At 37.2% G+C, this 18269-nt stretch overlaps 1 protein-coding gene across 11 annotated transcripts in view; it reads right to left on the minus strand.

Annotated features, from left to right (window-relative positions):
- MPDZ (multiple PDZ domain crumbs cell polarity complex component) overlaps positions 1 to 18269 on the minus strand; it is a 206986-nt gene that overhangs the window by 62246 nt on the left and 126471 nt on the right. For all 11 annotated transcript variants that reach the window (XM_066368173.1, XM_066368175.1, XM_066368165.1 and 8 more), the window contains 3 exons: positions 13257 to 13535; positions 12895 to 13009; positions 5481 to 5679 (listed from right to left, as the gene is read on the minus strand). In XM_066368173.1, the coding sequence (XP_066224270.1) occupies positions 5481 to 5679; positions 12895 to 13009; positions 13257 to 13535 (593 nt within the window). The remainder of the gene's footprint in view (positions 1 to 5480; positions 5680 to 12894; positions 13010 to 13256; positions 13536 to 18269) is intronic.

Genomic DNA, 18269 nt, shown 5'->3' on the forward strand with positions numbered 1-18269 from the left:
CAAAACAGGAACAAATACAATATTTAAAATAAATAACAGGTAAATTTAAATCAACAAACTGACCAGTATTTCAATGGGAACTATGGGCCTACTTTTGGCTAATGAGATGGTCAGTGTCTGGTTCCATATTTGTCAATGCTAGCCGTAACAAGTGATATGACGCACTTCCGGAGCCCTGACGCGTGTGTCCTGCATCGCTGCGCTTTGTGGCGCCACCACATACAGCACACAGGATGCATCCTGTGCTCTCTCACTGACCTCCAATGAAAGCGGTGCCCCTTCCAGAAGTGCGGCGGAGGCCGGATAAATGGCCTCAGGGGGCCACATATGGTCCACGGGCCGTAGTTTGGGGACCCCTGCCCTAAACTATATAGTTCTAGACCAGCTCCTCCTCAGTTTTTAAGACAATCGAAACCTCTTTGAGTGACGCTGAGGCTGCTGTATCCCATGGGAGAAGCCATGTCCTTGGCCCCCTGAGCTGCTAAGGTCCTTCTTTTGATCTCCCTGAGTGGTTCCATGGCCTTACTTTAGCTAGACTGACTTGCCCTCCCACTTCCTAGCAGAATGAGAAGTCCTTTTAGTGGGAGTTTTATCCTTTTCTTTTTTCTTCCTAAGGGCTTCAGCCTGGTCTTGGGAGACTCTCTGGCCTCTACTCTGTTCACTCATATTGTCTGTACTCTGCCAGGTTGAGATGAAGGTGCAGCTCCTGGACCTTCCAAGGTATGTGTAACAGGTCTGCTGTCATCTGTCCTCCTGCTGCCGTCCTCACACTGCCCTCAGGTGTTACTGCTGCTGCTCCTGGTCAGGCCCTGCTGGGGCCAGGATTAGGAAAGCCAATGTGTCCTTAAGCACAGAGTATTTTCATGAAGCAGGTTGTGGGGCTTCCCCCCCCCCCCAGCATAAGTAACAGAGGGGGCCCCAGATGCCTCAGCAACCAAGGGAAGTCTTAATGAACCTGACCTGGTCTTGGTCACCTTTTCCATGGAGCTCCACAGCTTCTGGGCTCCTCCTGTTCTCTGTCTCCAACACAGGTATGTCCATCATGTCACAAGCTGGTATAGCATGGATGCCGCTGTCAGCCTGCACTGGGGGTCCCAGGAAGAGCACCAGGCCTTCCAGGGAGCAAGCACATCTTTAGCATCTGATGGAGGGCACAATTGTAGGTCAGAGAGCAGCCAATGGCAAGCTGCAAGTGGTGCTGTTTTTTTCTCACGACTGTAGAGTTATTAATTTCCAAATTTGAAAGGAAGCAGCCTGGTCAGGTGCAAGCACATCATTGAATTGAGTCTCCTTCCCCGACTGTGTAAGTTATATGTGGCCACGACTGTACAGCTGACAGCTGGTTGTGCCAGTAGCACAAAGTCAGGTATTGTGAGGTTGGACTGATGTATACAATGCCCAGTGACCAGCTGCACACTGTTGTGCACACTGACCACTTCTTCTATTTTGTTAATCTGGATGAAGTCACTCACAAACATGGGAATGTGCGTGAACATGGTGAACTCGCCCTTGCACAGTGGCTGCGGCAGTTTCTGCGCGGAGTGCAGAATATGTGTAGCATGTGGCCATTCTGGGCGCTGCCCTGAAACAGCTGCATGTTGCTACCCATGTCTGCCTTTCAATACAAATGCTGCACGTCCCCTCTGGAACCTCGGCTTCAGCCTGAGCACAGCCTCTCTCAGGCCACCTTTAAACTTTTGCTGTCTATTGTGACCTGCCACTGTCACAACAAAATGTCTCATCACCAGTCACCCCTATAGGAAGGGACAGCCTCCTTTTGCAAAAAGCCACTGCACTAGGGCACAGAGAATAGGAGGCAGGCACATCTGGTCTTAAGATATTTGCACATTGTGCCTTGGCTGATTGGCTAAGTGGATACTTTTGGCCTGGCATAGGAACGTCCCAGGTTCAATTCCCTGTTAGGGCAAACAGGAGAAGTAACCATCTGTTACTCTTACCCTCCCTCTCCCCCTTCTCTCCCTCTCTATCTCCCACAGCCAGTAGCTCAACTGGTTAAGAGCATTGGCCTGGGTGCTAAAAATAACTCAATTGGTCTGACAAGGTGAGCCTCAGGCACTAAAAATTGCTTGGCTGATTTAAGCATTGGCCCCAGACAGGGGTTGCCAGGTGGATCCTGGTTGGGGAATATGCGGGAGCCTGTCTCACTATCTCCCCTCTTCTCACTGGACCAAACTGATGTAATAGACATTTACATAATAGGGAATTTCATCCCAAAACATCAGATTACAAATTATTCTCTAGTGTGCATGGAACAGTCTCAAGGACAGACCATATGATGGGGCACAAAACTAAAATCAACAAATTTAGGAAGATTGAAATTATACCAAGCATATATTCTGAACATAGGCTTTGAAATTAGAATTCAACTGCAAAAATGAAGTAAAGAAACTCACAAAAATGTGGAAAATAAACAACATACTTCTAAAAAATGACTGGGTCACAGATGAAATAAAAGCAGAGAGAAAAAGATATATACAGACAAATGAAAATGACAACACAACGTATCAAAATTTCTGGGATGTAGCAAAAGCAGTATAAGATAGAATATTATTACAGGCTTATATCAAGACACAAGAAAGATCCCAAGTAAACAACCTTATATCACATCTTAAAGAACTAGAAAAAGAAGATCAAAGGCAACCCAAAGTCAACAGAAGAAAGGAAATAGCAAAACTTAGAGAACTAAATAAAATAGAGAATAAAAAAACAATAGAAAAAATTAATACAATAAATAGCTGTTTTGGTTTTTTTTTTTTTTTTTTAGAGAGACAAGAGAGAGAGTCAAAGAGAGGAATAGATAGGGACAGACAGACAGGAAAGGAGAGAGATGAGAAGCATCAATTATCAGTTTTTTGTTGCAATACCTTAGTTGTTCAATGATTGTTTTCTCATATGTGCCTTGACCGTGGGGCTACAGCAGACCGAGTAACCCCTTGCTTAAGCCAGTGACCTTGGGTCCAAGCTGGTGAGCTTTTTTTTTTTTTTTTTTGCTCAAACCAGATGAGCTCGCGCTCAAGCTGGCGACCTCGGGGTCTCGAACCTGGGTCCTCCGCATCCCAGTGCGACACTCTATCCACTGCGCCACCACCTGGTCAAGCAATAGCTATTTTTTGAAAAGATCAATAAAATTGACAAACCACTGCCTAGAAAAAAGAGGAAAAGACTCATAAACAAAACCTAAAAGAGAAGAAATTGCCACAGACATCATGGATACACAAAGGATCATAGTAGAATACTATGGAAGGTTATATGCCACCAAATTCAACAACCTAGAGAAAGCAGATAAATTCCGAGAACTATAGAATCTTCTGAGACTGAATAATAAAAAAGTGGAAAACCTAAATAGGCCTGTAAACTGGGAGGAAATAGAAACAACTATAAAAAAACTCCCCCAAAAACAAGTCCAGGACCAGATGGCTACACTAGTGAATTCTACCAAACATTCAAAAAAGATCTAATACCTATCCTGTCAATGTCTTCCAAAAAATAGAAGAAGGAATAATCCCTAACACATTTTATGAGGCCACTATAACTCTCATACAAAAATCTGGCAAAACAACACAAAAAAAGAAAATTACAGACCAATATCTATAATAAATATAGATGCAAAAATCCTAACCAAAATATACTAGCAAATTGGATACAACAACACATTAAAAAAATACATCAGGATCAAGTGGAATTCATTCCAGGAGCACAAGGATGGTTCAACATACAGAAATCGATCGACCTAACACAGCACCATCAATAAAACAAAGAACAAAAATGATATGTTCCTATCAACAGATGCAGAAAAGGTATTCGGTAAGATACAACACCCTTTTATGTTTAAAGTAGAATCAGAATAGAAGTACCTCAACATAATAAAGGCCATATATGATGCACTATCAGCTAATACCATACTAATGGTGAGAAAATGAAGGCTTTCCCTCTAAAATCAGGAACAAGACAAGGCTGCCCACTCCACTCTTATTCAGCATAGTTCTGGAAATTTTAGTCAGAGCAATCAGGCAACAGAAAGAATTAAAGGCATCCACATTGGGAAAGAAGAAATGCGGGTATTACTTTTTGCAGATGACATGATCCTATACATAGAAAACCCCAAAGACTCCACCAAAAAAACTATTAGAAACAAAAAACCAATACAGCCATCCTCTCCATATCATAGTTTACTCTTCACGGTCTCACTGTATCGCAGATTTTTAAACTGTATATATCTAATTTTGTATCATGGATTTTTCACTGTATCACGCACGATTTTGCGGTATATAGGTATTTTTATATATTTATTTTAATTATTTTTTGTGGTAAAATAAGCAAAATAAGTGTGGGAAAGGTTAATAACAGTGTGAGAAAGGTTTATAAAAGTGTAGGGAGAGTTTATAAAGCCTTGAATATATATAAATAATAAAATAAGGTCACTACTTCGAGGATTTTCACCTATCACGGGGCATTCTGGAACCTAAGCCCTGCGATAGACGAGGGGCCACTATAAAGTCGCAGGATACAAAATCAATATACAAAAGTCTATTGTCTTTCTATACACCAACAATGAAACTTCAGAAAATGAACTCAAAAAACAATTCCTTTTATAATTGTAACAAAAAGACTAAAATACCTAGAAATAAACTTAACAGAGGATGTGAAGGACCTGTATACTGAAAACTATAAAACATTACTGAAAGAAATAGAAAAAAGTAGAAAAATGGAAAAATATTCCATGTTCATGGATTGCAAGAATTACCACAGTTGAAATGGCCATATTACCCAAAGCAATATACAAATATAATGCAATGAAAATATCCAAAGTGTCCCTCAATAAAGGACTGGATAAAGAAAATGTGATATATATACACTGGAATACTACTCAATCATAAGAAATGAAGACATAGTGCCATTTACGACAACATGGATGGACCTTCAGAACATTATAGTGAGTGAAATAAGTAAAGCAGAAAAAGCTAAGAACTGTATGATTTCACACATAGGTGGGATATAAAACTGAGACTCCTATACATAGATAAAAGTGAAGTGGTTACCAGGGGGAAGGGAACATGGGGGTGAGGGATGGGACAGAGGTTGGGGGGAAGGGTGTAAAGAGGGACAAATATAACGTGATGGAAAATGATTTGACTTTGGGTGATGGGTATATAACATAGTCAACAGTTCAAATGCTATAGAAATGTTTATCTGAAACTTATATACTCTTATTGATCAATGTCATCCTCTTAAATTTAATTTTCTAAATAAAATAAAAGATATTTCCACATTATTATCTTAAAGAGACTACTGACAATCAAGAACTATTCAGAAATGGTCAAATTCTTAAAATGATTTATATGAAATAAATGTCATTTTTGTATATCAAACTGAAGTATATTATGGAAAAAATAATCTCTGATTAATAACTTGAAATTCTTGAATTTCCCAAACCAAACAGGGGTCCAAATGATACTTACTTTATATCAGGCCCAATGAGAGAATGTCTTCTTAACATGGCTCGTGCCTGGGCATTGGTTAAACTGATTGTAGATTCTTCATTAATGGACAAGATGCAGTCCCCAATGGCAATCCGGCCATCTCGACTAATGGCACCACCGTGAATAATGCTTCGAACAATCATCCCCAGGCCATCTTTGTTAGCACTTACCGTCATCCCTATGGTAATGGAGGAACACAAATATAAATTAAATTTGTAATTTTCAGATTCATTTTAATTTGAAAGTTGTATTATCCCTATGAAACAGGACTAACATTTTAAGCCAATAAAAAAAATCAAAATGAAAGGAATAAGTTTCTAACAAAAAATACTTTAAATTGCAAAATGTTTGTGAAATTATATCCTGAAAAGACACTCCCTGTCAAACACATTAGAGATCAAACAGGTCTACAATGGAGTGAACGTAACTGAGGCTATGTGATGTGTCACCCCTCACACAGAAAGCTCTGCCAGGGAGAATAGTTTGACAATTTCAAATCAATTTTATAACAGGAGTTCTTCTCTTACATGTATAAGAAAATAAAGAACAGAACTATGAATGGAAAATTAGTTCAATAAATTAAGAAACTCTGTACTTTATTCTCAAATCATTTGTTCATTCAGTATTGTGCCAAGTACTATGCTAGTGGCTTGAGATAAAACAAAAAAGCGCAACACAGAATTCCTAATATCAAGAAGCTTGTATTCAAGTTTTATCCACAGTATCTATCACAGTTCCCGAATGTACAGTAGTTTGTTGAACTAAACTAATATGAATTCTTTTTTTTTCTATTTTAGTGAGAGAAGAGGAGGCAGAGAGACAGACTCCGGCATCCACCCCGAATGGGATCCACTCCGGCAGGCCCACTAGGGGGTGATGCTCTGTCCATTCCGGACTGTTGCTCCACTGCTAAGCAACCGGGCCTTTTTTTTTTAAACACCTGAGTTGGAGCCCACCAGAGCCATCCTCAGCAAGAGGCCAACTCGCTCAAACCAGTCAAGCATTGGCTGCAGGAAGAGAAGAGAAAGAAGGAGAGGGGGAGGGATGAAGAAGCAGATGATCACTTCCCCTGTGTGCCCTGACGGGTAATCAAACCTGGGACATCCACATGCTGGACCAATGCTTTACCACTGAGTCAACGGGCCAGGGCCATGAACTTAATTCTAATCTTCCATTTTATCTCCAAATCTGATAGCTCCAGATTTGGATACTTAATTGCCCTCCTTACATGTTCCCTGGATAACTAATAAGAAAGGCACCCTTAGTATTGTAAAATTGAATCTCCAAGTTTCTACCTCCCATTATTTCTCCATTTGTCTTTCACTTTTTGGTGCTGACACCACAAAACTCCTCTCCATACTCAGGGCAGATATGTTGAAGATATTGGTTCCTAACTCTTTCTTACCTCTTGTGTGTAATCCATCACCAAGTCCTGTCTTTTCTATCACCAACACTTATCTTGAATCCATTTATTTTTCTCCATTTCCTTAATAACCCTAGGCTAGGACCTTCTCTTACCTCACTTTTCTGAACAGCCTCCTAACTAGTCTCCTGGCTGCCAATGCATTCTCCTCACAGATGACAGACAGATCATTCAAAACAGGCAAATCGCATCATATCACTCCCTTCCTAACAACCCTTTACTAACTTCCTGTTATGCTGAGAGTATGCCTACTTGGCACAGTCTACAGGCATTGGTGGCTTGGCTCTCTCAACGTGCACCCTTCCTTGAACAATGTCATTCTTGGCTCCCTGTGTTCCAGCAACTGCATTTCAGAAATTCGCCTAATGTCTCCCCATTTCAGAGTCTATGCCTGATGCCCTCTTTTAGTAGCTCCTGCATAGCTAACTCCTCAATCTTCAATAGCACTTCCTCGAAAAGGCATTCACAGCAAATCTTACCTGAATTACTACTGTTCCCTTCTCATCTAACCCTTACTCTATCCTTCAAAAATATAAAATATTTTAAATTATGTAAACACTTTACATAAAATGTTAGTTCACTTAAAATCACCTGTTAAAAGTTTCTTCTAAAACAAAATTATATAATTAAACCAAATAAGGAGAGATATAAAGCTATAAGAGTATTTATAAAATCTTTTTCTGAGAAGAGCCACAAATTCCTCTTTTGGTTTTATTAAAAAACAACAACAACAAAGTAATACTCTCTGTCAAAATATTCATTCTAATTATACCAAATCAGACAGAATATTTTAAATATTTTTAAAGAACAATCCAGACTGCAATACGCTTCCAGCCTGATACTGTGTGCCTGGATATGGGCAATTCAGGCTCTTGGTTATCATTTTCTAATAAAAGTAAACCATTATCATGAATTCAATATCATGATAATAATAACTCATTATAATGAATTTAAAATATTCCTTTAAGACTGATACTAAAGACTTTTTAAATGTGTTATCATTAAGGAAATACCTCTGTTTATCGTAAGTCAACAAACACTACTTCATGCCAGGTGAGTTTCTCATGAGCAAAGAGACTGGCTCTGAAACATTTCAGCAGGTACTACTGCTCTTGGCCTTGCTGCTGCTGCCCTTCCCACTAACATCCACCAAACAAGTTTACTTGGTCAAATCGAAATTTAGGACTGTAAACAATATTTAACTAAGGCCCATACTGGGAACCTAACCCCTTATCTTGTTCTTACTAGTACCATGCACTCTACCATAAAGCAAGCCACAAACATGGGACAGTAATCATGAGTTATGGCTGATACGACCTCTAAGTTCATTTTTATAGCACATTTAATTCCCAACTCGAGCAGCTATTAAGGCTGCCAGCTTGTGTCAACCAACATAGACCAAGAGGTTGGTGTCAGTTATCTCATCTTATAATTTCCTTTCACCAAACAATCATTTTCAGGGTTCAACAACATCAAGGTAATACCCACCACCTAGATTTTGATTGTAACTTATAAGATATCCTAATTTTTCCCCAGAGGAGGCATAGCAGAATAGCCTAACCCATATATTGTAGAACTAGAAAACTGGTCCTAAATCTGAATTTCACCCCTTCTAATTAATGTAGCCTTGGGTAGCTGACTTAACCTCACACTGGGCCTCGTTTTATCATTTCATTCATCCGTAAAATGGGGATCATGCCTACTTTTAGCATTGTAGTATATGAGAAAATAAGTATATAAGAAAAACTTATGTAGAATTGCTTTCAAAGTGCATGGCCCAAAGTGCTCAGTAAAGTACAAAATAAAAACTCACAAAATATATTTAAAGTACATCTCTATCCTAATCCAAAGCTACACTGCTCTCTAAAGGTTAAAGGCACATCATAATTCAGCTTCAAAACGCAGGTTGTTATCAGAGCAGTCTTCACATAGCCTTGGGCACCTCAAGCACTGATATGCACTGTGTAGAAGTGGAGAGGAGACTGTCCAAGGCTGGAGTTCCACCTCCATCTCCTAAAGACTGAGCACTTTCTGGAAAATGCCTGTGTCTGTCTGTTTCTAAACCTAATCAGTGAAGAGGACAATGCCTTCCTTCCTACTTTTTACCTTCAAATCCTAATATAATGTATGTACTTAATACACCACAGGCCTATACAAAATCACCAAGATTAAAATGTTAAAGGTCATTATATGCATGTGTACACATGTGAATGTATCTGTATACAACATTTCCCCTTAAATTTAAGAAAGTTAAAAAAAGTGATTCATGAAATCAAAGCAAATGGAATATGACAACTTTTAGAGAAACCTAGCATTTAATAGTTTCTTCTAGTTATCAATGAAATAAATTATCTAGAAAACAAGAACTAAAAACAATCTTATATAACTTGATTAGTGGGAGACTATGAATTTAAGAAAATGTATTTAGTGACAGATCCTTTCATAACATACTCACCTATTATTATATTCCAGCCTCAGTTTAGATTTTCTAAAACAGTATCACATTTTTTTTACTTCAAGTTGTAAATGCAACACACCTTTCTACATTAAAAGCTTAAATGGATGATTTAATTATTTAATGTTTTACCTAGGTTTTAAAAATAGGTTTTTTTCATGATTCCTTTATATTTAGTTACTTTAATTGCTATAGAAATCGGAATAATGAACAATTCCCATCAAATGAGATAACAGAGAAATGTTCTCAGTTTAGCATACTTGATTTGAACTCCAAAATTCTAGAGGAGCCTCACTGGGTCTCAGGAAATCACATATCGAGGAAAAACCCTATTAACATTTTGAGTAGGTAATTAATTCAAATAATGAAAATAAATCATAAAATTTTAAACTGAAAGGTACTTATACTTTATATTACAATTTGATTAATAAAATAATGGTGCTATAATTGTATACTTACAGGTTTAGTATCATAAAGCAAATGAAAGGGCTCTCTTATACTTTAATTTTAAAATCAAACTGTTGAGGTTTAAATGGATTTTCTGATATGATAGAAAGGACACTTCACCTTTCACTGTTTTACCCCAAGAGATTAATCGTGTTTAGTATATTTTTAAAATCAAAATGTAAAAGCTATGGTGGAATTAATCCAAGTGTCCGATAACAGATAAATGAGTGAACAGAGTGTGGTGCTTGTGTGTGTGCGTGTGTATAATGAAATATTATTCAGCCCTCAAAGGGAAGGAAATTTTGACACATGCTAGCTAGCTACAACCTGGATGGATGAACCTTGAGGACATTCTGTTAAATAAAATAAGCCATTCACAATGGGACAAATATTTATATGATTCCACTTATATGACATACCAAGAGTAGTTAAAATTTACAGAGACAGAGAGTAGAACAATAGCTGCTAGGAGGTAGGGGACAGGAAAAAATGGGGAGCTGTTATATAACAGGTACAGACTTTCCGTCTGGGAAGATGGAAAAAATTCTGGATATATAGGATGGTGACAGTTGTACTACAATGTGAATGTACGTAACGGTACAGAAATGTACACTTAAAAATGGTTAAAATGATAAATTTTATATTAGGTAGCTGTATCACACTTAAAAATGATGTGCTCTGATAATTTAACAGAATGCATTAATAATTCATATGATTTTCTCAATAGATGAAGAAAAAGATTTGAAAACTTCAACTTTCTCTCAGCAAACTAACAATAGGTAAGCAATCCAAAGGGGTCAGATTATAAAATCAGATGTACTCAAATGATGGTTCTTACAAGAACCTCCCAACTGCTTCCGATCTAATTCACCAACCTATGCCAGAAATACCTTCCTAACACACAAATTCCATCATGCCTCTTACTCTTCAGCCCTTTGTTTCCAGCACACAGGGGTTGAAGACAGGAGTGTGTGACAACAGAAGTCCTGTATCTCGCACAAGAAGCCATCCAGCAGCTGTCTCCCACCCTGTCCTTCCTTCAACTCCAATCTTACCTAGCTAGCCACCATCACACCACACTTCATCCATACCAAACAAAATTCAGGAATGCTTCACATGTCTCTGCCTTAGCCCTAGTACCTTCTAGCTTTTCCTAATTCCTCAACTAAGTGGAAAAATCTACTCCTCTTTCAAGAACTAAATCAAGTATCTTCTCCTTTCTGAAACCTTTCCAAACTCATTCACATACAGAAATTAGGGGTCAGCCATTCCCTCTTTTAAACCTTTAATGTTCTATGTATGAATGTCTATCATAGTATGTAATGAGTTTAGAATTTTATGTATTAATTAGCTAGTTTTCTTCAACTCATGTTTCCTGAGAAAAGTAATTACAGCATAGTATCTATCTATACATAGTGGTAAAAAAATGAATGTTTGATAGTTGAGTAATTACACTGGAATAGGGCTTCTCGTATGGGCTTTAGAAAACCTGTTTTATGAGTTGGTAAAAAAAAAAAAAGAGGGTTCTATAGCTAATTAAATGTGAGAAATGTTGCCTGACTTGTGGCACAGTGGATAAAGCTGAGGTCACTGGTTTGAAACTCTGGGCTTGCCTAGTCAAGGCATATACGGTAAGCAACTACCAGCTGATGCTTCCCACACTTCTCTCCCCTCCTTTCTCTCTCTTTCAAATCAATAAATAAAATCTTTTAAAAAATATGAAATGTTGTGTTCTATAACATAGTCTTACCGGTCCACATGCACATCTAAGTATTAAAGATACTGAGATGTAGTGCAAACAGAAACACATCTCCTTAAATTCAAACAACCCTTCAAACTTTTAAACTTGGAATCCATTTATAGCTCCTATTTATATCCTATAGAACTAGTATTCTAAGTGACAGGCTTTCAGAAGCACTCTATTAGCAGATGAAATATATATTTCTGAAATGTTTTGATATCTATAACATCTATCTCATAATTAGTGAATAACAGAAAATTCTGTAACTTAAGTTCTTTATCATTCTATTAAGCATACTACAGATAAGAAATATTATAACTAAGTAGAAACTCTCTAACTCTCCATTAGCTGTTGATGGTAGTACCCAGTCACCACCAAACAGAACAAAAGCTACAATGAGACAGAGACTGGAATCCCACTCACCACATAAGAACTGCTGTTTATCTCAGCCAAGTCTCAAGTCTTAGGAAACAAGACCCTGCCATAGATATCAATGTAAAGGGTACTGGTTGGTTACAACAAACAAAATCTCTGATCAAGATCTCTGATGTAGAGATAAACAGAGAGGCTGGGGCTATACTCTGGATTCAGAGCAACTGTTCTAACATCCTACTTATCATCATAGAGCACTAGGATCAGAGTTGAGTCACATGACCGCTTAACTTAAAAAAAAAAAAAAAGAACAAATGTGCTCTGCTTCAAGATACCTTTAGTTATTGCAATTAGGATTTTATTTTTACAGGAAGACTACTTTACCCAACTCTGAAGGCTTTATGATTATTAAGTAGCCACAACCCTTTATGGATAAGAAAGGACACAAAACCCTGCCACCTGGGAAGGACTATTATAATTTGCATTTCCATTTTTTGGTGGCACACCTGGCTGTCTTTTTAGTCTTTCAGTGAATGAAAGAAATTAAATACAAACTGACTTATGCATAACTGGTAACATTCAAAGAAACTAATAATTTGCTTTTCCAAAGAATTAAAATTCCAAATTGCTGACTTCTCATTTTCTAAGAATTTCTTTTCTGATTTGCTGTTTCATACACAAACAATTCATATATCTTTTACTTGAATGTAAATGAGGTTCTTGAACACTTTTAAATCATAAAAAGAGTGAGGAATTTAAGCTAGTCGGAACTAAACAAACTTGTTCATCATTTTGGGAAAAATAATGAGTACATAAAAAGAGAAATCATAAAACGACAGAAAAATTTGTAACATTTATTTTCTTATCTACAGCCAAAAATACCAAAACCAGGTTCAATTTTTCCTCTTTGTGAGGGGGTTGGTTGGGAAGAGATGTGTGAAAATAAGGAACTTACCTAGGCTAGAATTGCCTTTTGCTATAGTAATGGTCCTCTCAAAAGATTCTGTGGATATATTTTGAAGCATGACAGTAGAGGCCAGAGAGATCTGTTGATTTAAGAACTCAGAGCCCTGGTGGAAGTAAAAAATAAGTCACAGGAAAAAGAAACCTAGACTTTGGAGTATGATTTCAACATCACACATTCTCTAATTGAGTGTGCCATATTAAACAAGAATCTATAACCAAAACAAGTTCATAGGTTGGTTTCTGAAAAGCTCAACGTCAGGAGAGCACTAGCTCCAAATAGGGAGATTAGCCAAAATACGTCACTGTCCTCAACCCCATCATAATACACAAACAGTATCTTTAAAATATTACCTTCCCAGCTGATTCAGGTAACAGAGGAGAAGTAAGTTCTGCACTTGACAGAACTTCATTTGGTAGGTGAGATTCGGTCCATACTCTAGTGTTTTCACATCCGTATTGTTGTTCAGTAGGTGGTGTATAATCATTTATGGTAAAGCCTGATGCAGGTCCTATGCTCAAGTCTACTGAAGGTGGACTCTCATCCTGTCTTTGCAGGAGATTCTGAGTGTACAGTTCCTCCAAGGACATGTGTAGATCAAGTACTGGATCTGAAGAATTGTCACTAACATCCTAATGATTAAAGAATAAAAAAAAAGGCCAGATTTACAAAGTATTTTTTAAGATCCTATTAATGAGCAACTATTTAGTGAAAAAAACAAAACACAACATACTTACTCATTATTCAAAAAAAATTAGCAAACATACTAATTCTTTACTTAGCTGATATTCCGTGTATCTTTATTTTCATAAATGCTTTTCAATGCATTTCCTGCATTCACACATCTCCTGTTCTACTGAGTTATGCTTGTACAATATACTGTGATATCATTTAGATACAATATTATAGTCCACTTACAAATAAAACTGAAGTTCAATCTACATGGGAAAGCAAGTTATATTTCCAAATCTTAAAGAGCAGTGCATAAAGAAAACATTACCTGATTGAGATACACAAGCACCTTTAAGAAAAAATTATTTTGACAGACATTTATAAGTGTTTATGGAGAACAGAAAGCCACACTGTTCATATTATTTTAGAAAAATTTTTCATAAATATTCTGCAAGATAAAAGAAATACTAAGAAGGGGTATTATAAGAGGTAGGTTCTAATGCAGGCTCTGTCGTTAATCTGTACATCACAGAACCTCTCTTGGCTTTGCATTAATTTCTAAAATTCCCTAAACTCTATAATCCTATAGTTCTACATAAACATATTTATCTACTTACAACAGATATATTTTATCACTTATGTGCTCTGGGTAAGCAGTTGTTCCATGAACTGCTGCTGTGGAATATACTTATCAATTTTCACTTCAATGCTTTGATATTTTAAAAAAGTATAAAAGCAGTACATGAATACATTGTCATTGGAAAGGGCTCAAGCCAAACAGATATACAGTACGCATACTATATTAAAGTATTCCTTTATGTCTCCTACTTTTGGTCCTTTCCCCAGGAAACTGGCTGGCTTCAGTTGTGTGTTTATTAATCAGATTTTTAAATTCATTTGTATAATATATATGCAGAAGTCCAAACACACACATACACATCCAAACACATGTATGAATACATTTTTTAAAACCTAAACTGAACCACACACTACACAGGTTTTTATTTGCTTTTTTGAAGTATCTTTTTACCTTGACACGAGAGATTCCTATGTCAATGAATGAAAGTCAACTTCAATCTTCTTAAGGCTACATACTATTCTCGAGTTTGAAAGGACTGCAGAGCAGATTCTGTAGTTGGGCTGGCATGGTTCAGATACTGGCTCCACCACTAGTTAGCTCTGAGCTGTGAGAGGTTACTTAAATATACTCTGTTCCTTGGTACCCTCATTTATTAATTAGGGAAAATAAAAGGACATACTATAGGACTGTTGGGAGGATAGAGTTATACCACAAAGTACAAAAAAAAGTCTGAATAGAAAATTCCCAATAATTATTTGTCATTGCAGTGATTTTTGCTACACATCTTTGTGGACCTGTGGACATTTATTTAGTATAAACTCCTACAATTGGAGCTGTTGCTGAAATGATATGCACACTTGAGATGCTGGTATATATTGCCAAATGGCCTTCCAATTTTCTCTCACAAAAAGAGAATATGGGAATACCTATTAACTAATCTTGACAACCCTAAATTAGTTTGGCAATTTGATCTGTAAGAAATATATGCATTAGTGTTTTACTATGTGTGTCCTTGACAGTGAGAACATGCCACTATGAGAGCGTCCGGTGAACACTCTCTTCATAGCCTCTATCAAAGATTATATCAGATGGTATTCACTTATTGTGGTCATTGACCTATTCTGAATATGAAGTCTTTGTGATATATACTGGAAATATTTTCCCAGCTTGTTACTTCTTTTTTTTAAGATTTTATATGACCTATACATGCAGATATTGAATTCTATATGCAACAAAAATTCTTTATACAATTTTATTTTTTTTACGTTTCTTACAAGTATTTATTGACTACTCACAATGCTCAGTTGATATTAATGACCTGATTTATAAAATATTTGAAAGCTTTGCATTGGTCCTGCTCAGCACTAAGTTTTTTCCCAGGGTGTTTTTTATTTTTTTATTTAGAAAATTAATGTGGTGGCACTGATCAACAAGAGTACATGCGTTTCAGGTGAACATTTCTATAGCATTTGAACTGTTGACTGTGTGGTGTGCCCATTACCCAAAGACAGATCACTCTCTGTCACCTTATATTTGTCCCTCTTTACTGCCCCTCCCCCTACACCTTCCCGTGATGACCACTTCACTTTTATCTATGTCCATGAGTCTCAGTGTTATGTCCCACCTATGTGTAAAATCATATCGTTTTTAGCTTTTTCTGATTTACTTATTTCACTCAGTATAATGTTCTCAAGGTCTATCCATGTTGTTGTAAATGGCACTATGTCATCATTTCTTATGGCTGAGTAGTATTCCATTATATATACCTATGTATCACCTCTTCTTCATCTGATCCTCTATTGAGGGACACTTTGGTTGTTTTCATGTCTTGGCCACTGTGAATAACTTTGATTATTTTCATCTTGTTAAAAATAAGTGTACTTACTAAAGAAAATTGTTAGCTTCTCTATTACTAAATTAAATATAATAATTAACAGAAAATCATCTCTCCCACTCCTTAAATAAAGATAACAATAAAAACTATTTTTCATCAGAAAAAGAGGTCAAGCTGCCCTTGTTAGCTGGGGTTTACAGTAAATCATGTAACAAATTTCTATGCATTATTCATAAAGAAGTTACACAGATAGAAAAAAAAAGAGCTAATCAACACAGCAGTCAACATAATCCTACTTAAGAAATGTTCCTGGTTGCTGAACAACAGAGTTTTATTTTTAAAAGTCTTATAGATCTGGCCCTGGCCAGTTGGATCAGTGGTAGAGTGTCAGCCAGGCATGTGGATGTCTTGGGTTCAATTCCTGGTCAGGGCACACAGGAGAGGTGATCATTTGCTTCTCCACCCTTCCCCTCACCCTTTTCTCTGTCTCTCTCTTCCTCTCCCACAGCCAAGGCTCCACTAGAGAAAGTTGGCCCGGACAATGAGGATGGCACCATCACCTCACCTCAGGTGCTAAAACTGCTCTGGTTGCAACAGAGCAACAGCCTCAGATGGGCAGAGCATCGCCCCCTAGTGAGCTTGCCGGTGGATCCTGGTCAGGTGCATGTGGGAGTCTATCTCTTTGCCTCACTGCTTCTCACTTAAGAAAATAAAAGCCTTATAGATCTAAAAGCAGTTCTTCTCCCATATATGTCCAAAAATAACTACAGATTTCCCAGTACAACCTATTATCTAAATGAAGGAGATACCAAAAACCAACCCTAATATGTACTTCTAATTGATTTAATCTTATTTTCCAGGAAAATAAATGGCAGAGAAGTTAAATAAAAAGGTCAAATTTACTTGAAAATAGGTCTGTTTCTTAAGTTAATGAAACATTAAGGTTATACTTGGGTACATTATTTACCCAGATAGTACATTTACATAGACTAGCTAAATAACTTAAATATGTACTGGGTACAACCTGTTCTTTCTTCAACAAGCAGTCTACTTTAAGTCTTCTGAAAAATATACTATAACCACAGCTACTCCAACTTACATTGTTCCCCCAGTGTTTCTGAGAAAGGTAGATAGATTCCCTTTACTGTTTATACACTGACCCTACTGAGTGAAAAGACAACATCGTTTACATTTTTGAGCACTTGCAGTTATGTCAGTAAGATTTTCACAATCACTTTCATCATCTTGAGAGAAATGATTTAATAAGTTTTTTATATTAACTCCCTCCTCCAAAAAATACACATATTTTAAACATGCATGTTGAGGCAGCAGTATTTTATGCTATAGAATGACAGTAAGTGAAGCTTTGTTGGAATTCTGGAGAGACACACACACACACACACACACGTTCCTCATAGAATCCATTAGTTGTGTTTGCTGTACAAAGTGCAAGAGGAAGTTTCTATCTTGACAAACACCAAGTTCAACTTGCACTAAAATCAAAAGCCTCTGTCAGGTGTTCGTTCAGATGTTTAGAAGTGAAGGGCACGCTCAGACTGGTATTCATTTCATCACTGGAGCAAGAGCGAGAGAACATGGTGCACAAGAAAGGTAGAGTATTAAGAGGAGACTCATTATATATCTATTAAATATGCACTAGGTAGATTTTTAAATCTAAATAGGAGAAAATAAATGAGACCATCATTTCCCCAAAATTATGCTGAGCTGTTAAAAAAAAGTCTGTAAGAATTTAAGCTTGAAAACAATTATTTCTGCATTTGTTATGTCTTTCGAGGTGACAAGGAAAAGAGAATAAAAAAAATTAATTGAAAATTTAAAACCTAGATCAATGAGAAAGGAATAAAACCCCCTGGCCCTTTGCCTTAAAATCCGTATTTCACCTGACCAGGCGGTGGTGCAGAGGATAGAGCATCGGACTGGGATGCGGAGGACCCAGGTTTGAGACCCCGAGGTCATCAGCTTGAGCGCAGGCTCATCTGGCTTGAGAAAAAAGCTCACCAGCTTGGACCCAAGGTCGCTGGCTGGAGCAAGTGGTTACTAGGTCTGCTGTAGCCCCACAGTCAAGGCAAATATGAGAAAGCAATCAATGAACTAAGGTTTTGCAACGAAAAACTTATGATTGATGCTTCTCATCTCTCTCCATTCCTGTCTGTCTATTCCTATCTATCCCTCTCTGACGCTCTCTGTCCCTATAAAAAAAGAAATAAAAGAAAATCCACATTTCAATGGCCTACCTCAATTGATCCAAATGCCAAGGAA

This window comes from Saccopteryx leptura, chromosome 2 (assembly GCF_036850995.1).
Source record: "Saccopteryx leptura isolate mSacLep1 chromosome 2, mSacLep1_pri_phased_curated, whole genome shotgun sequence".
Taxonomy (NCBI): Eukaryota; Metazoa; Chordata; class Mammalia; order Chiroptera; family Emballonuridae; genus Saccopteryx; species Saccopteryx leptura.